The sequence below is a fragment of the Solanum stenotomum genome, chromosome 8, assembly GCF_019186545.1.
Source record: "Solanum stenotomum isolate F172 chromosome 8, ASM1918654v1, whole genome shotgun sequence".
NCBI lineage: Eukaryota > Viridiplantae > Streptophyta > Magnoliopsida > Solanales > Solanaceae > Solanum > Solanum stenotomum.
In genome coordinates this window covers 12,693,094-12,712,133 of record NC_064289.1, presented here as the reverse complement: position 1 = coordinate 12,712,133, position 19,040 = coordinate 12,693,094, and the positions used below count along the sequence as shown (strand labels likewise).

Genomic DNA, 19,040 nt, shown 5'->3' with positions numbered 1-19,040 from the left:
TAAAAGATTGGAGTAATCCAGTATCCCTTTGGCGGTGCAGGATAGTTGTATATATCTATATTGAAATATTGTTATATATAATATTTCATCTACAAAAAAATATCTTTTCATTTTGATACTAACACCTCACAAATCTGATCTTTAAAATATTTCCAACTCTGTCCAAGTGAGTTATCATTGCTAGTTAACAAATAAATTATTTAGATTCAAAATCAGGTCTACAAGGAAAACAATATTCGTAATATAAACCTAACTCTTCATACTTCCTTGTCTGATATACGAGTGATACATTTTTCTTTTTAATCAATCTTATAAGGATTCCTTTGTATAATAAAAAATAAATTACTTTTAAATTTTATTTGTTGTTTTTAATAAAATAATCACCAATATCTAAGATTTTCTCAAGTTATAAATTTCACAAATCTTTTTTAAAATTTTTTAATGTCAAATCAAATAGTGCCGCATCAATGGGAACGAAAAAAATATTTCATAAAGTCATACCTTCCAAGAATACTTGTACTCTCTCATTTAATTTCAACTTGATGTGAAATTTAAAGAAAAAATGAAAAAAACTTTTTAAAACTTAAAAGTTTTAAACCAAAAACATGCAAAATGTATTTGAATGTTTTTTTATGATATGATTTTAAATATGTTAGGTAAAAAGCTGAAATTAAAATACTTTTCAAAAATGAAAGATTTTTTTTTTCAAAATAAAATTTAAAAACCAAACAAATTGAAGCAAAGAGATGTATCATTTAAGTTGCTAAAAAAGTAATTTCTTTAAAACAAAATATTGGCATTTGTAATTAAAAAACTTGAGAAAATATTTAACATAATTTTTTGCAACTTGCAAAAATATTCCCTTTCTTTAGGTTCTTTGCCAATATGCCTTTAGTTAGTTTTCTTCCTTCTTGTTTTTGGTCCTTTTTAGCTTAAAAACATGCAACAATATAAATTGTTAGAGATTTAGATAAACAAGAAAGATATACAAATTTATTATACCCAAAATGTTGATTTTCTTCCCTTTTAGATTTCTAATTCCTTCCAAAAAGTTGTCATCTTTAACTACACATACAAGGAAAGTCATTTTCTATGGAAGCTGATGTTTCTATTCTCTCAGCATTCTGAGAGTGTCTTTTTTTTGTGAATTTTCTTGAAAATTGGCAAAAGGGTGTTGTGGGTTTTGAGATTTGGGAGGTAGGGTTGGTTGGGAATAGTGAATTTTTTGAGTGTTTTTATAGTTTTCTGTTGTGAAATTTTTAGTTTTCTTTTTGTGGTTTGGAAAATTGTGAAAAGGGTTGCTGGGTTTTTGAGATTTGGGAAGTGGGATGGTGAATTTCTGGGTGTTTTTGTTGATATGTTTGGTGTCTTTGACGGCTTCTGGAGCTACTGGTAGTGTGATTTTGATTGGAAATAACAGTACTTTGTCTTTTGAAGACATTGAAGCTAATTTTGGTGAGTTGATCTTGCTTTCTCCCAAGACTTCTTTCTTATTCATTTTTTGTGTAATGGAATGTGTGATTAGTGCTTTTGATGAATTTTGGGAACTGGGTTTTGCTTAATTTATGTTATTCATAAGCTGTTTGAACTGATATGCGTTTTTGGGGGTGGGGGGACTTGATCATATTTGTTGTTAAGGGCTTTTTCTGGGGGAATAGAAGTTTTCATCTTGGAAATGTCACCTGTCATATTTTGCAAGTTCTTGTTTTTCAGTTGAAATCTTCAAGGAATCTTTACTTGGATCATGAGAGCATGTATGAATGTTGTATTAATAACTTGCATTTACAGCTGAAAATATGTTGTTATTTGTCATGGGTTTGGTTCATTGTAATTGATTTATGAGGTTTAGTGATGGTGGCGTTTCTGTTTATGCTGAAATGTTGAGTGTTGTGATATAGCAAAGTCTATCTATACATTTTCTGTTGGCATGACTTTTTTCTGGGCTTTGTTCGTGCTAATGTACTAATTCGACCTTGCTTCTTATTTCAGCTCCCTCACCAAAGGGTTCAGGAAAATGTGGGAGGTTGTATGTTGCGGAGCCTTTGGATGCCTGCTCAACCTTGACTAACAAGATTGAACCAACTAATAACTTCACAAAAGAACCATTTGTGCTGATAGTCAGGGGTGGATGTAGCTTTGAGGATAAAGTTAGAAAAGCACAAGCTGCAGGTTTTAAAGCAGCCATTATCTATGATAGTGGATATGGTGATATAATTGCAAGTAATGAACTCTTCCATTGTACAGTTTCTATAATTATTTCACTTGATCAAAAAAATAAGTTTCTTTATTTCAATTATTCATGATGGTAGTTAACGTATCAAGTGGTATAATGGTACCAGAAATCATATCTTGAGGACGCACTAAAGTGCCCATGGTATCATCATGAACTTGCAAACAAAAACTGTAAAAGCCTAGGAATATACATGCCCAATTGAGATGGGATATGATTACATCACAATTGCATAAGGAGACTATCTAATAGATCGTTGTACTGAGTAGTTGAATCATAATCTTTAGCGTAAAAATGGCTGCATGTGCTGCATTCTTGAACTCTTTGATTGCAAGTTTTAGAATAAGGTTAAGCTTGAATGATTTCTAATATTAATCATTTGAGTATCAATAGTCCTACTAACTGATTTTAGATCTGGAAAAATAAGAAACTTTAGTCTGCAAAATAGTTTTGACAAAAGCTTTTATTGGTGTCTATCTTACTGGCAAAATGGCTTCATGAACTATTGCAAGGGAAATCTCTTGCAGACAGTTGTCAGATTCTCTCAGCTGATAGTAGTTTTGGTTCATTGGGGTAGAAGTAATTCCTTCAAAATAGATTTAGTTAAAATTGACATTGAACTCTTTACTCTTTGCACAAGCCAGCTATCCAACAATATGCAATTTTGACGCAAACCTGCTGCTTTGCTTTTAATCACCTAATATTCTGTGTATCCCATATAAAATGTTGATGAAACTTCTGAACTGTCAATTGATCAACCCAACTATGCTCCTTCGCTAACTAGTTATTCATAAGGGTTAATTGGACGTTCAATCTGGTGAAGAGAGATTGATCCATGTGAAGGAAGTTTCAGAAAATATAACAAACTCCAATTTGTAACAGAAAAATGATTGTCCAGCTCTTAAGATCTCTTTTAGTCTTTTATTATGTGATACATTTGAATTCACAGCTTTTTACTTATTCAATTTTGTCCATTGGCATTATGGCTTCTGCACTGTACTAAATACATGTTTACGACTTTAAGATGATTTTTAGGAAAACTAGGTTTGGCAAACCTTGTATGTGGCCAATTAAATATGCTCGGATTGAAAATTAAATAACCTAAAATAAAAAGCTCTAAATCCTTGCCAAGCTTATCTCATGATCGTTACGACATTGTTTGTCTTCTGTGATTGGCTTGAGCCAGCATGTTCCAACAATGGTGCATCTGAAATGTTCATATCATAGAACTGACAAACTAGCAGATTAGTTTATTGCATAGGAGCGGGGTTTTTACCCTGTGCGCACTCAAAGGGTAGCGGCTGCGGGTTTCCCTTGTCATAAAAAAAAAAAAAAACTAGCGGATTAGTTTTGCCTACCCCCTTCCACTAGGAAAATAAAAGGGATAAGGCACAAGTACCCCCTTGACTATGACCAAAATCCCAGAGACACACCTAAACTTAACTAGGGTCCTATTTACCCCCAAACTCATTTTTTTCATATTTTTGTGCACCTTTTGTGCTGATAACGCATAGAACTTTTGTCAGACTTCAAACACCATCTTCATCTCTTGCTTTTGAATGATTTAAGTTTCTATAATTGTTGATTTTTGAGTAAAGTTACCAAGTTCAAAAAAATTGTTGGATTTTGAGTAAGTAGCTCAGACTCTTCAAAAATGGTTCCGGGTGCGTGTTGGATCCTCCAAAAGTTATGCATTTTTGGAGGATCCGACATGGGTGCAGTAGTATTTTTGAAGAGTCTGATCATCATTGTTTTTGACAACCAAAGGTTTAACCAGACACATGATACAGTGGCAGGAACCTCTGCTGGTGTGAAGATACTGGCAGTGTTCATTTCAAAAGCTTCTGGAGAAGCACTCACAAAGTATGCTGGCCCTGATATGGAAGTATGGTTAATCCCAAGCTTGGAAAACTCAGCTTGGTCAATCATGGCTACATCTTTCATTTCACTACTTGCTATGTCTGCTGTACTTGCAATGTGTTTCTTTGTTCGCCGACATCATATACGAAGAGAACAGCCCCGAGCTTCTCGTGTTCGTGAATTTCATGGGATTAGTAGCCGTTTGGTTAAAGCTATGCCAAGTTTGATATTTACTTCAGTTGTGGAGGATAATTCTACATCAGTTACATGTGCTATATGCCTTGAAGATTATACTGTTGGAGATAAGCTTAGAATTCTTCCATGCCGGCACAGTAAGTTATCCTCATTCCTCTCTTATAGAGTTTATTTACTTATTAAGTTCATTCATAGTTGGTTCTCACTTTTATTAATTATATATGTTGAAGGTTATGAATGCACCATTTTGTTAAGGTTGTTCCTCCATTAGGAGGATACTCATTCCATTTGATTTTTGGTACCATGACAGACTAATCACTGATCATGGTTGATAAGCACTAATGTATCCTCTTAAACATGAAACAATTATAGTGTCATCACTAAGGAAACTTGACTTGTCTCCCACCAAAAGTTTATGGCAGTGTGACCTTACTGAAAAAGCACCCAGGACCATCACTTCTTGCCACCCCACCTCCATGGGTTCTCACTGTTAGTGCGGTATTCTGTTTGTAAAGCGTTTTCATCAACAACAATAATAACATACCCAATGAAATCCCACAAGTGGGGTCTGGAGTAAGGCGTTTCCATCAGCCTTTGGAATTCATTCATCTCTCAAACTTGTAAATTCTAGACAATAAACTCCCCCCTTTTGAATCACACGAATCTGTTGTACCATTGTCTCTTTCTAGCATAAAACTCTGAATAAGTTGGGAAAGGTTGTCCTCCTTTACTTCTACACACCCCTGTTGGTCCCAAACGTTGACTCTTCTTCCATTCCCTACTCATAGGTAACTAAGCCGTTGAAATCTAGCTAACCTTTGATAATACTTTTCTAGACCTCCATTCCCCTTCCACGACTCCATATTTTTGTGCTATCACCTCCCTCCACAATGCCTGCTCTTCAAACCCAAATCTCCATAATCACTTCCCCAGTAGTGCCTTGTTCAAAACTCTAAGGTCTGTTATTCCAGGGATATGATGAAGATTCCAACTACTAATTTTTGGTTTCTGTTTGCCGAGTCCCACAAGCCTGTCATCATAGTTGTGTAGCTCCAACTTGGTAGCATGATGCAGAGAAGATCATTCATCACTGTGTGCATATTCTTCTACCATCTTGACTTTTACCCTTTCCAAAGTAGCAGAATAGTTATAAATAGAGTTCATACCTGATTTTTGAAATTATTTCATTTTCTGAAGTCTCCTTGGGGGTGAACTATGTGAAAACTAGAAGTTATGGTTCCAAGTATCATATTGTTGGAATATTTCCCTTGTCCCCAGCTGCTCTATCTTGTTATAAATGCAGTATTTGTTGATACGTTTCATAGATGTATGTTCACATTCAGAATTTATTTCTGCTGGATCACTTGGCATTTTTCAGTTATTAACTTGTCTTGTGGAAACTTCTCAGAATTTCACACTATGTGTGTTGATGCTTGGCTGACATCATGGAGAACCTTTTGCCCTGTCTGCAAACGGGATGCAAGAACTAGCACTGGTGAACCACCAGCATCAGAGTCTACACCATTGCTTTCTTCCAGTCTGCGATCTGTATCTTCAATGTCATCTCTGAGGTCATCATTAGCATCATCAGCAGTGATACATATAGGCACAGGAGAATCTCAATCACCTTCAGTTTCTCGTCCTCAATCAATCTCTAGCTCTCATAACCAGCATTCACTTTGGTCGTACCAGTCACCACATCTTACTATAAGCCGAAGTTCAGTGGACCTTCAAAATGCATCTTCTCAAAGATCTCGTGCAGCTTACTTAATTTCATCCAACTCATTGGGTTATCCTTGTCTATCACCTCTTAATTCAAGATATGGGTCTGCATACATTCCTAGTCCTAGCAATCCCTCGTCGAGCTATATGGGATCAACAAGTCGGCAGCCTAACCCACTGCATCACAGTGAATCAATTACAAGCTTTTCACCATTTGCTTCAGCTAACTCTCTTCCTGGATGTGAGTCATGATTTAATTGATCATGGAAAACATTAATCGAATTGTTGAAGTCCCTTACAGGGAACTCAGGTCGAGTTATTCTGACCTCAAATTTCACCTGAAGACAATATAGCTGATTCGTATTGGTTGCTGTGACATCTGGACAGAGGAATACAACAGCTAGCTTCATTGCTCAACACTTCTGTAATATTGGTTTAGCAGTTGGATAGGTTTAATATTTTGAGGTTTTTACCGAGTGTACATTCTTAAAGATGGGTGTCTTACTGTACGCATTGCGCCTTCCTTTTTTTTTTTTTTTCTTACCCTCGATTCTCTAGTGATAGTGATGTTTTTAGCCATGTCCACCTGATAGATGGTTGAGGCCTGTAGTTGCATGTAAATATGAATGTCCTTGAGGTGACTAAGTCTAGTCTTTTACTTGTTTTAGTTTTTGAAATATCCACTGATTTCAAAATATTGCACATATGTGGTTGAGGAAGTTTGTTTAATCAGCAACACCTTGTGATATTGCTTTGTGTGTTTCTACATCCAATTCAGAGTACACAGGTTGGGAGCTCCCATCTGTATGCTAAGTCCTCAATCATTGGTGCCAACTGCCAAGTGAGAGCACATGGACTAACATTAACAAGCAGTGGTATTAGCTAAGAAAAGAATGCAGAATAAAACTAGCAGCAGCATGGTTTCTAGTTTTAAACACATTTTTATACAGTGGTAAAACTAAATTTGCCTCCATAATTGTTAATACAAATTGTTAATTTCAATAACACAGATTGAAGCACAAACTCTTCCCTCCACACTTCAGGTTACAGTAATCCTACAAGTATGTCGTTCAAGTAACTTTCATAAGATAACAGGGGCTGTGATCACGGTGAGAATGAAACTTAACAGCACTCTTAGACCTACGTGTAGTTTGGTTTTCCTGTCGAGGATTTCTCAAGCTAACTATTTGAGGTCTGACTGGTGTAAAACTTAATCTTCCTTGTCTTGTTTCTCTCCAGAATGAAGTGGTTGTCTGGCTTCCTTCTGAGAGGTGGAGCTGCTTGGATGATCTCCCTCGTCCCTTGTACCAACAGTTAAGGGTTCCTCTTTCAAAGACTGGATAATCATCACCACCGTAACCACAAACACTATGATGGTCACTGTTCCAATCCCTATCATTGAGTTTATGAAACCCATGAAAGAACCAGAGCTAATACGTTTCTGTATAATATTTCCGTCTTTGTATCCTTGAATGAATTGTGTAATTTGGGACCCCTGATCTTCATCTTCAATGCTGTCCGAGCCAACAACCTGTTGCACGAGTAAAAAAATGGTAATCAGTATGTAAAATTTATAGTGATTTAGTCAAAAGACACTTCTCCTAGAATTAGATTATGTGTAAATAATTGTCTCTCTTTTAATCAACCACTGAAAATTACCAGAAGTATCTAGCCTGGTAGATATTATTCACAAAAGGCATCTTACCGATTTGGAGAAACAACATAATTAAGTTTCATGCAGTGAAATGATACCATTTATAATGTATGGTTAAGTACAGTTTATCCCTGTTGTTTATTTTAGTCAGAACATTAAGCAAAAATGAAAAGTTCATTGTTCACTTTAGTCGATAAGTTGAAGGGACTATATTTTAGCCATGTTACACAAGCAAAAAGTTCATACTTCAAACAATAAAGCATAAAGTGTATTTCCTACACTTGATAAGGGTCGACAAACATGCAATCCCTAGCGTGGACCTGGAAAGGGAGAGAAAAAGAAGTAAAAGAACTTACTGAAAAGTACTCCTCATCGCCATCCCAAACAACCATTTTTGGCAGTTTAGTTTTCTTAGAAACTTCAAATGATTCAGCAAACCCTTGCCATTGCTTGAACCCGACAAAAACAAACACGAAGTCGCGGTTTGCAGATGCAGCAGCTTTCAGGAGCTTCACTAATTTCTTAGACCTATCATCACTTTCATCTTCCAAAATTGTTAGAATAACTTTTCTCTCATCATCTTTCAGCAATCTCAGAGTTTCTTCAGTAATGGGCAAAGTCAGTGGGAGCAAACTCTGCTTGATATAATCCTCAACAATTTTTTCTGTGATCCATAGCAGGAAGAAGGTTCAGACATTCACCAATTTTTCACAGAAGTCCCCAAGACACAACTTCAGCTCAATTCTTAAATCAGTTTGTTTTTTATGTAGTACAGAAAATACAGCAAATGTTGGCAGGTTGGAAGTTAAAGCAATTTAACTTTTTTCATAAATAAGCTTTAAACACTTTAATCAACTGAAAAGTATAATATAAGGTTATAGTCATGCAATCAAATCAATTACTTAACCACCTAATCAAAACCATCTCAGAATTCATCAAAAGAGTCAACTGATGTTTTTGAATGCTTCCTTTTCGAAGGCAGTACAACTAGCAGCAGGTTTGTGCACACTGAAATTTCCGATCTTACTGCCTTCTTCTATCAATTTGTCCAGGCTAGCTATATGATTGATCCCTATTATTTAAGCACATCAGAATCTGGAGTTGTTGACTTCTGCTTTGAAGTGACACAATATGGATAAAGGGACAAAAGTTGAATGAAAGCAAGTTTTTAAACACAGAGCAGGTGGTATTGCTATTATATTAAATATCACAAGATTCTGGTTTGCTCAAGAGCTTCCTAGTCGATGAAAAAGTATCAACTCTTATTAGTTTCTAGGAAGGGATGAATATTTTTTTGATAAGCTGGGTGAGATTTTAATTACTTCCAAAGCCTAAGATGACAGATGATGATAAGCTAACCTTCAAAGGGGCCATAGAAGATGCTTTGTTCATCATAATTTGGATGACGAGCTACCAAAGCAGGTACTTTGTCAAAATCATAGAATTCCATGGTTTTATCCGAGAAATCTTTTGCCACAGAAAACCATGCTCTCTTCTTATATTTTACTGCAAAATGTGATATAGCAGATTCATTCAAACCAAAGCCTATGAATATAGGAAAACTAGTGCCAGCTGCTTCAACAAATTCACTAATGGCTGAGTCAGAATTGAGTATGGCCACATCAGCAGCGACAAACTTCTTCAAGAATCGTACAAGTAAATCTGCTTTTCTTGGTCCATAATATTCTGTTGGAACACCATGCATAAATATCTTTAAAGTTGGATATCCACTGCATTGAGATCAGAAAAAGAAATTCAATATCTTCTAATAAAATAATAATGGTCAGTGTCTTTAATTTCATAAACAAAGGTCAAGGAGAGAAGTAATCTAATTTCCATAAAGCATGTGTTCCTGCAGCTCAGCATTATATTTGTTTTTTTTTTTAGGGAGAGTAAACAACATCTAATAAATCTTCACTTTGATGCTTTTCAGTGCTCTCTTGCAGAAAAAAAGTAACATATTGAATTACACGACAGCTGAACTCTTGGGGTAATCCAGCCTCATTAGAAATAGAGACGGTGCAGAAAGTAGATCAGAACCCAAATTCAAGTCTTCCCACTTAAAAAGCTCAATCCCCGTCCAGCTAGTCATCTCTTTTGTCCATCAATTTCAACTATCCCGATTACACTCTCTCCGTCTATGTCACCTGGCTACTCTACCTCTCCAACAGACTCAGCTAAAGATACTTACTTCCTACTCCAGCACATACGCAGAAGTATCAGCACTATATAAGCACAAGAGAGATCCTAGACAAAGATAGGGAAGGAACAATATTGATGAAGGAGAGATCCAAGATTGAGAGAGGAAAGGAACAAAGGAGATCAGATTATAATTAGAGGTAGAAATAATGGAGGTTCAAGGGAAAGGAAAGGAGAAAGAGGACGTGGCAGATGTACTGACACAGAAAGATGGATGTGGCTGGGCCCTCAACAACCTATCAGCATCTAGATTTTTTGCTTTTCAACTTCTGTTGTAACTCCTTTACTTTCAAACACATCATCTTCTTTTACACAGGTGAATACGAATCAAATTGCCTATATGGTGTACCTAAGAGTGTAAAAATGAATCCAATTTTAAAGCAAACTGTTGTGATCACTATCACTTCCGGAAGGAATGATTAATGGGCTGGAAATTCGGAATCTGCCTCTTAGATCTGTGGCGGCACTGCATTCCCCAGTTTGACATCTTAATTGATCTATAAGAAGACTCATAGATTTATAATTAAATGATAGTCGTTGACGAATGGTACTTCTAGTTTTGACTCAACACAAAGTATAAGAAAGTAACAAAGACTTTTGAATCTTGTGGTCTTAAACTAACGATATGTGAAATGCACCAATATGCCCTTTAATATTGTGATCTTTAACATACCATGTGTAAAGTTGAAATTAGAGAGTTTCCAAAACAACCATTCTTGTTGAAATAGACTAAAAAGGAAAGTAAGATGAACATGTTGAAATGGAGGAAGTATGAAAGATGTCTTATCAAACTAATGAATACCTACCTTTCTTTTGAGTTCTTGAAAACTTTATTAAACAGATGCAGATCATACATTGTAAAACTAATATCAGAAAAACGATTTAGTGATAAGGCAAAAAGCACACATACTCGATGCCATATTTTGAACCAACACGCTTGTACTTGTCAGCATCTATTTTTGCAATACTTATGGGCTGCTTCAAATCAGCAAGAATGCTAGCAGCTTTGTCCAACTGCAATGAACTTAAATTCATCAGATTGATTTAGAGGTCGAAATTCAGAAAATTACATGAAATCACGCATCACATAGAATTCAATTCTTGAGAAGAGAAATGTGCATATTAAATGAATTGGAGCGTGGGTGGGGGTGGGGGTGGGTGGGGAGCCATCCAACAGAGAGATAAGATAAAGCATAGATTCTCACATAAAATATGCGATCTTAAGCTTAATACCATCAATCAAATAGTCCATTACTTAATCGGAGATTATTTGTTCTTATGAGTCCAAACAGACACTGCATTGGTCATATGGGTATGCGGACTTTATACGGAGATTAATTTGCTAATGCAGCCAACCAGCTACCTCTCAGAGGAAAGATCAACTGATAACAATGGTAACACGCAACATACTTATGAAGCATTAATAGTAAAAATTACTTTCACAAAATGTATTGGAAATCCAAATCTACGTATTGCCCAAATGACATAATCATTCTTGAGTCCAGATAACTTTTCATTGGAGAAGCAATCAACATTTTTGAAGTTAATTGAAGACCTTTATCAATTAAGGTAGAAACGCAACCTTGTTGGTTGTTATTTCTTTGTCCACCAAAGGTTTGGACACACGACAATAAATCACCTTGTGTTTTTTACTTCCGATGGGATTAGAACATGAAACCTCATGGTTCTCAATCTACTTCATCAACCACTAGGCTACTAGCGCAATTAGCCCGTCTATACTTTTTAGTCTAATTTCGCACCTAAGTGTATTGGCCTAGTGGTTGATGAACTGGATGCAAATCTCAAAGACCAGAGTTCAAAGTCCAACGGAGACAAAAGAAGATTAGATTTCTACCTTCACGTAAGTGTTGGTGGCCAAAATTACTCAGTAGTTGTGCTGGTGGATATGACACTACCCGGTGTATAGTCCGGTACATACAAGCTGGCATCACAAATCCCAGCAAACGTATCATAAAACTAGGTATAAGCTTATTCTAATTTTTTTAGATCTTAATTCATTCAACTCATTTGGCTTTTCTTCTTAGTAATTTGGGTCAATTATCACACTGGAAGTAAAGAAAACCAATCGTATCTATTGCAGTTATCCACTTACAATCGTAGCTTAGTAAGTTAAGTGATTTGCACCTACGAATTACTACAACATTCATTCGAGTAAGATCTATTAAAGGAGAGGTCTCTAATAAAAAAATAAACAACACTAAGTAAAGGAAATAGACCTGAGGAGCAAGTCGTTTGCAGTGGCCACACCAAGGAGCGTAGAAATCAACCAAAATATAATCGAAATTGGAAATTGCAGCATCAAAGTTAGATTCATCAAGTTCCAATACTTTTCCACTCTCCACGGCGAACTGTTGCTTCTGCTGTTCCGTCTCCGCCGCCGTGATGAATGGCCGTGAAACCAAAACTAAGAGGAGGAAGATGAAGAGAAACGACATAGTATTATTTTTCATCATAGTAGTTGAATAACAATGAATGAATGATGGATCTATCTAAAGACTTGGAACATTTTGGACTTCTTTTTTTCTTCTTTTATGAATTGTGTTGCTACTTGATTGTCTATGAGAATTTAGGTGTGTTCAAATGTTTTAAAAAAAAATATAATTACTACTACAAGAAAATATGGATTTTCAAAGTAAATTTTGCATCAATTCTAATTTGACCTTATATATTTGAAATTGTTAATGGTTAATTTAACAGTTTGGTCAATATTTCAATTTGAAGTTAGAATTCGGGAATTTAAAATTGAAGAAATAATTAAAAAATATTTTACATAAAGTAATGATCTATTTGTAGATATGCCATCACCAATAAATAATATATGTGAGTTTAAGTAATATTTTTGTTTTAAGAAACCAAAGACTACCTCTAATTTGATTAGATTTTCACTTTTATATAACCAAATTATTAGATTTTCACTTCTACATAACCGAATCATAAATTGCTTTTTGAATAACGATTCATTAAGTTATTAATATTATTTCAAATAGACATTTGGAATAACGATTCATTAAATTATTAATATTATTTCAAATAGACATTTGAAATTGAACATAACATAAAAAAAAAGGTATGAAAAAATATAGAGTTCAAGTTTCGTTTGTTTATATTTTTCTAAATTTTAATCATTTAGAAATATTCTTGTAGTAGGCTCTGTCCCTGGTGAAAAATATAGAGAATTAACCTTCCCTATTCTTTCCATGAACGCTGCTACTAAGAAAGATGTTCACTTCTTAAAATATCCTATATATGTAGGCGAGAACAAGGGAAGGGGTCAGGTTTATTCCAATGGCAACAAGAGTAACAATACAGTTTATAATGTTACAACAATAGGTATAGTAAGCAAAATCATACGAAAAGAAAAAAAGGGGTATGAGATAACCATAACAGATGCGTCGGAGGGATGTCAAGTGGTTGATATTATCCCTCTCGGACCATAACTTATTGTTTCCGAGGGCGAATCTATCAAATTTGATCAACAATTAACGAGTAATCCTAATGTAGGTGGGTTTGGTCAGGGAGATGCAGAAATAGTACTTCAAGATCCATTACGTGTCCAAGAACTTTTGTGGCATCTGTTATTTTGGCGCAAATCTTTTTGGTTCTTAAAAAACAACAATTCGAGAAGGTTCAATTGGCTAATATCATTTAAGATGTCTATAAAAATGATAGTTCATTGTTACTCCATCTATTTTCACTCACCCTACAATCATCATTTTAGCCACAACTACTATCACCATCGTCAATCACCACCTCCTACCGTCCACAACCACCATCCTTAGCTCAACCACAACCATCACTACCATCAATCACCAAAATCAATTTTCATCACCATTAGCCATCATTTGCAATCATCACCACCAACCATTATAACATCCACTAATCATTATCGATAATAAAAATAATTAATCAACATTAGTACCGTCAACCGTCATTATCATTAGCTATCAATATCATTCCATTACTAATTATCAATCGTCACCAACAACAACCATGATTAATCATTGCTCCCAATTACTAAACCATAATATACTACCTACAACCACTACCATTAGCCAACAACACTATCCCGAATCAAACAAATCACCATCATTAGTCATCACTATCACCGATTGTTATAAATTTTTAAAATATTTTATTGTTGTAATATTAGATTAATTTAATATTTTCTTTAAATTTTATAATATTTAATTTTCTAAACAAAGACAAACAAGATCTTAAACAATAATTTGTTTTTTTTTTCTTATTTAAAATTCAAAAATGTGAAGTTAAGCCGTTTGTATTGAATGTCAAACTAAAATATGGTAGGCGCTAGGCTTTAATTCTTTGAGGGAAAAAAGAAACTTTTGATTTCTCCTTGAGATTCCTCGAGAGAACAGACAAATTATAGATTTTCTGGTGAAATTAGGAAAGACCCAATTCAGCTGTGAAAATACAGATCGTTAATTTAGTAGAAGAAAATAGTAAAGATTTGATTTTTTTTGCGATGAGTTCACGGGGGCTGCTGCCATTGATGAATCTTGTTAGACTTAATGGAGTCCCAATTCTGCAGCAATTGCAATTGGAGGAGCGGCTACTAAGGACCTCATCTCATAATTGGTGTATCGTGAATGATGGAACCAATGAACCCACCATTGTCATGGGGATTTCAGGGTGAGCTATCAATTTTCACCCTTTGTTATGGTATGATGATGTTACTCTTTTTTTTCCATAAATACTTTTTTGTAGAAATGTTTCTTGATGGTTTCGATTGGCGGGTTCGTTGTACAAAGATCAATTCTTTGTGGGTTGTTATAGCTTTTTGGGTTTTTTGTTAAATGATAGACTAATCCATAGTTCTTAATAGAATGTGTGATAGTAATTGGTGTCTTTTGCCATGAGTGGCTTATATATATACATCTATACTGAGTTTGTTGTTGTGCTTGATTGGAAATGAAATTTAGGAGTTTGAAACATTACTCCCTCTGTCCCAATTTACGTGATGTTGTTTGACTTGATATGAAGTTTAAGTAAGAAAGACGGTTGAAACTTGTTTCTAAAACAAATCATAGATGTTTGTGTGGGTATAAATCATATCTTAAAGACTTTTAAAGTTAAATTGTTACTAAATAAAGAAATCTGTAATTCTTTTTGGGACTTGCTAAAAAAGGTTGTGTGTCACATAAATTGGAATAGCAGGAGTATTTGTTTTCGCTTCATAATTGTAGTTTTGCAAATCTTTGAATAGTAGAAGTTACTTTGAGTGGGGTATACATTTTGAAGAGTTTCTCTACAATGAATTATTAGGATGATTTGGTTCGGATGCTATCTGAATTTCTAGGATGTTCTCTATTCTATCAACTTCATCTCCATATATATTAAAAAAAACAGCTTGAAAGAAAAGTCTTCAAATGGATTAGGAGCACGTCACAAATTCGTACCCTGAGCCAGACTCGTTATCCACTGGATTTCGACCTGCGTGCCACTGGAACTGGGGGTTTCTTAGTTATCACAAGAAAAAATAAGGATCTTTAAGTTGTTCCTAGGTACCATTAAAAGTTGCAAAAGTAAGAGGCAAAGGCAACTTGTTTCTATATCTCACACTGGATGATGGATGCGCTAGGATGAGTGTGGTGTCACTTTTCATTTACATCTACTTGATAGTCATTTTTAGGGTGGGGTGGGGGGGAATTATACCTCTAACAGCTCAATAAGCAATCAATGAATGACATTATTCCAGTATATCTGCAACTGTGTGGTTTCTGAAAATAAGAAGTAAGCAGATCTTATATGAATCAAATATGTTCCACATGTCAAGAATAATTTGTAAAGATTCTTACTGGTTTGATTTAACTTATTGAACTTGCAGAATATTAGCATCTGCGTGGTTTCTGGAGAAAAAGTAATCAGAGATAAATTTTCTATGAATCTAATATGTTCCACATGTCCTGAATAATTTGTAAAGATTCTTATGTAGTGAGCTATCATTGTCAACTTATAACTCCCTTTGTGTGTCATAAAGACACTGATAACAAGGCCAGTTTTCCACTTTCAGATATCATGTAGACCATATATTGGTTGGGGCTAAGCGGTCAGTATTACCTACACTTCTGGTGTGCAAATTCTGATCTTTCAGTTTTTAATTGATGCAAGAAGTTATGAGTACTTGAATGCCATAGCTGTAATGATAGAACTTTACTGCTGTATGTTTTGGATTGTGTAATTTTATATAACAGCATCAACCATTTTCACAGAAAACCAGCTGAACTTCTTGAAATTGGTCCTGTTTTACAAGACGAGGTTCCAGTAGTTAAGAGGTTTTCTGGAGGGGGCACTGTAATTGTCGATCACCGGACAGTTTTCATCACTTTCATATGCAACACAGATGCTCTCCCTAGTGTACAGCCATATCCTAGGCCCATCATGTCATGGAGTGGCCAGCTGTATAGCAAAGTGTTTCAAGGAGTTGGGGATTTCTCTCTTCGTGAAAATGGTACTTTTTTTGCTCAAGGATATTGCTCATCATTGACTGTCCAGCATATTTGCAGGAAGTGTTGCAGGTTTTCTTCTTCGAGATCCAAAAAAGAAAAGAGAGAAAGAACACTTCACTTTTTACTTGTCCAAAGAAGAAAAAACCACTTGCTTTTAACTTTGTTAAGGAGGAAACACTTGCTTATGCTTTGCTGTATGGTTTTGTTTGCACAATATTAGTAAAACTTATTTGACTGACAAAAAGAAACTGGAAGTTTCATCTGACTGACAATGTATTTGTGCATATACTGGGGTCTAGAAGGTTGAGTGTCAGTTTGACAATGCTGTAGTAAGAACTTATTCTATGATGGTGGTTGTCCTCCGATAAAACTTTTACGCCGCACTCATGACTTGTCAAGGGAGCTTCCTTTTGTATAGATTTAATTGTTTCTGGAATATAAGGTTCAAGAACTTTCTTGCTAACTTCCTGACAAGAAAAATCCCATTCATTGGATGACCACTTGGATGCTTCTTTTTCCGTATTTTATTTCTTATTGTTTGCAATGTTATATCCTTTCCTCTCTGTGCTGTTGGTTCCCGTTTCTATGTACACTGTCTTACTTAGCCTTATAAGAATGGTGAATACTACCCCCCACCTGTCACTATCCATCTGACTGCTTGAATGTCTTTTTTTCCAGCTCCCACATTAATATGACTTGAGGAATTATCAACTTTCATAGATAATCAACTTCCATAGATAACCAACTTTATTGTACTTCTACATGATCACAGACTACGCTTTTGGTAACCGCAAGTTTGGGGGAAATGCTCAATCTATCACAAAAAGGCGTTGGGTTCATCATACGTCCTTTTTGTGGGATTATGAGATGATGAACATGGGTTATCTCAAACTTCCAAAACGAGCTCCTGAATATCGACAGGTCTGCTAATACTTTTGCAAGTTCCTTGTTCTACTTGTTAAATAATCTTGTGAGCATTTTCTTAAAGAACTTGATGATGCAGCTGATTTTTTGACATTGTGTTTCTTGAAACACTCTAATTTAAGATGTTGGCAAAATAATCTCAGCCGTGTTTAAGATTGATGCCAAAATTTCATTCTTGTTGTATGTTGCGTCATATGGGCCAGCTATGTTATTAACAGAAGGATATTGTTCAGTTAGTCATTAATAAAATATTTTCATAGCCAGAAATAGTTTTTTTCTTCCCTCCAACGTATGGTACATTACTACATTCTATAGGGAATAGTAGAGTAATTCTTGCACTGCATGAATCTTATTCTTAGCCTGATGGTGTCAATGCCTGTAAGTTGATACTGACATCATGGTAAAAATATGAAGCATGGGTAACTTCTCCATTTGCACCCTTTGATCCTTCTTGTACTCTGCTCTCTTATCTTTAATTACATTTGCACAAGTAATAATTACTCTGGTAATGTCTTGACAGCTGCGTTATACCATCCCACAATTGTAGAACATGTTTTAATTTTATTTGACTTTGCAATTTGCTTGTTGTTGTTTTCTCATCGATGATAGTACTGGAATCCTGAGGGATTGTAGTATAAGATGCACAATGTTCAACTAGGAAAGCATTCAACTTCTAGGTTTGTTAGGATATGGGAAGGAATTTGCTATGAGATGCCAATGCTTGATGCTTATGTAAGTGAATGTTGAAGTTTTGGTACAGTTGACGGTGGTACCTTTTGTTGAGATATTTCGTATTATGTTGATGATTCTTATCACATGGTATGAGGTTCTTGTTACCATTTCCCAATCTAGTTTATTGCTCGTGGCTTTTTTTCTCTACAGAAGTTGAGTTAAATATTCTCATGTCCAAGTCTGTAGTAGTTCCAATTATATGCAAACTCATTTGCTACTTGACAATTTCTTCACTACTTTTTGTTTGCACAAGTTACTTTTCCGATGCACATTAGAAATTTGCTTGCTTGTCTCTGAGAGAGTGTTCCTATTGGTTATTCAGGCAAGAGACCATTCGGACTTTATTTGCCGCATGAAGGATTATATATCTCGACAAGAATTCATCAATAGAACCATTTCTGCACTTGGCAGCCAGTTTTGTGTAACTCCTCTAGATCTTGAATCATCTGACTGTCCCGATGACACGAAATTTGTGCCCTCCACTAGACTACTAGGAAAACAAGAACTGGAGGAATGTTTTGAGTCTGAATCTGGGAATGTCATACTTCAGTCAGTGTAACTGCTACAAGACCTTTGCTTGATGATGCTACTGTATGTCAATGTACCTTAATTGATTATTCGCTTGAGAAATACTTTCCAACTCATTCGTGTTGCTACTTTGCTCAGACAAAATACTGAGAAGAAGTGCTACCTTTTTACCATTGTGCTAAGCAGTGGGCATTGTTTGTAAGCACGTCGATTGAGTGCTTACACTAATTATTCTCTGGACACATGACCATCTCTCTCCCCTTCATTTGGTTCTGTGGTTTTAGCTAGTAGAGGTTTTGGTGGGAAGTGAATTTTTCCAAATTTACACAGTGCCTCTTGATTATACTCTTTTAAGGTTTGCTTTTCAATAATCATAGGTATTAAGAGTATGTTAACAAGCACATTCAAAAGACATGTCCAATGTAACAATAACATCATGTGTAATATGAGTTTTCTCTTGACTAGACCACCTTGATTATCTAGTGGAATAAGGATGCAATTGTACTTT

General features: G+C 35.3%; 3 protein-coding genes across 3 annotated transcripts; 2 read left to right on the top strand and 1 right to left on the bottom strand.

Annotated features, from left to right (window-relative positions):
* Nucleotides 1-901: 901 nt before the first annotated feature.
* Nucleotides 902-6,674, top strand: LOC125872654 (receptor homology region, transmembrane domain- and RING domain-containing protein 2-like). Its single transcript, XM_049553417.1, has 4 exons — nt 902-1,455; nt 1,990-2,220; nt 4,021-4,422; nt 5,694-6,674. The coding sequence occupies exons 1-4, from the start codon at nt 1,329-1,331 to the stop codon at nt 6,257-6,259; spliced, it is 1,326 nt and encodes a 441-aa protein (XP_049409374.1). The 5' UTR covers nt 902-1,328; the 3' UTR covers nt 6,260-6,674.
* Nucleotides 6,675-6,928: 254 nt separating this feature from the next.
* LOC125872653 (protein disulfide isomerase-like 5-2) lies at nt 6,929-12,420 on the bottom strand. Its single transcript, XM_049553416.1, has 5 exons — nt 12,098-12,420; nt 10,771-10,874; nt 9,021-9,391; nt 8,018-8,325; nt 6,929-7,538 (listed from the first exon to the last, which is right to left on the bottom strand). The coding sequence occupies exons 1-5, from the start codon at nt 12,332-12,334 to the stop codon at nt 7,218-7,220; spliced, it is 1,341 nt and encodes a 446-aa protein (XP_049409373.1). The 5' UTR covers nt 12,335-12,420; the 3' UTR covers nt 6,929-7,217.
* Nucleotides 12,421-14,203: 1,783 nt separating this feature from the next.
* Nucleotides 14,204-19,040, top strand: LOC125872668 (uncharacterized). The gene is made up of 4 exons (XM_049553428.1): nt 14,204-14,531; nt 16,112-16,350; nt 17,121-17,269; nt 18,327-19,040. Exons 1-4 carry the CDS (start codon nt 14,365-14,367, stop codon nt 18,561-18,563), a joined length of 792 nt encoding a protein of 263 aa, XP_049409385.1. The 5' UTR covers nt 14,204-14,364; the 3' UTR covers nt 18,564-19,040.

Excerpts from the sequence above, each read along its gene's own strand:
- LOC125872654 (XM_049553417.1), top strand. The coding sequence starts at position 1,329 with ATGGTGAATTTCTGGGTGTTTTTGTTGATATGTTTGGTGTCTTTGACG. Across the intron at positions 1,456-1,989 it reads AGACATTGAAGCTAATTTTG|CTCCCTCACCAAAGGGTTCA; the intron begins GTGAGTTGATCT and ends TTCTTATTTCAG. Across the intron at positions 4,423-5,693 it reads AATTCTTCCATGCCGGCACA|AATTTCACACTATGTGTGTT; the intron begins GTAAGTTATCCT and ends GAAACTTCTCAG.
- LOC125872668 (XM_049553428.1), top strand. The coding sequence starts at position 14,365 with ATGAGTTCACGGGGGCTGCTGCCATTGATGAATCTTGTTAGACTTAAT. Across the intron at positions 14,532-16,111 it reads ATTGTCATGGGGATTTCAGG|AAAACCAGCTGAACTTCTTG; the intron begins GTGAGCTATCAA and ends CCATTTTCACAG. Across the intron at positions 16,351-17,120 it reads TTTCTCTCTTCGTGAAAATG|ACTACGCTTTTGGTAACCGC; the intron begins GTACTTTTTTTG and ends ACATGATCACAG.
- LOC125872653 (XM_049553416.1), bottom strand. The coding sequence starts at position 12,334 with ATGATGAAAAATAATACTATGTCGTTTCTCTTCATCTTCCTCCTCTTA. Across the intron at positions 9,392-10,770 it reads GGTTCAAAATATGGCATCGA|TGGATATCCAACTTTAAAGA; the intron begins GTATGTGTGCTT and ends ATCTCAATGCAG. Across the intron at positions 8,326-9,020 it reads CTTCTATGGCCCCTTTGAAG|AAAAAATTGTTGAGGATTAT; the intron begins GTTAGCTTATCA and ends TATGGATCACAG.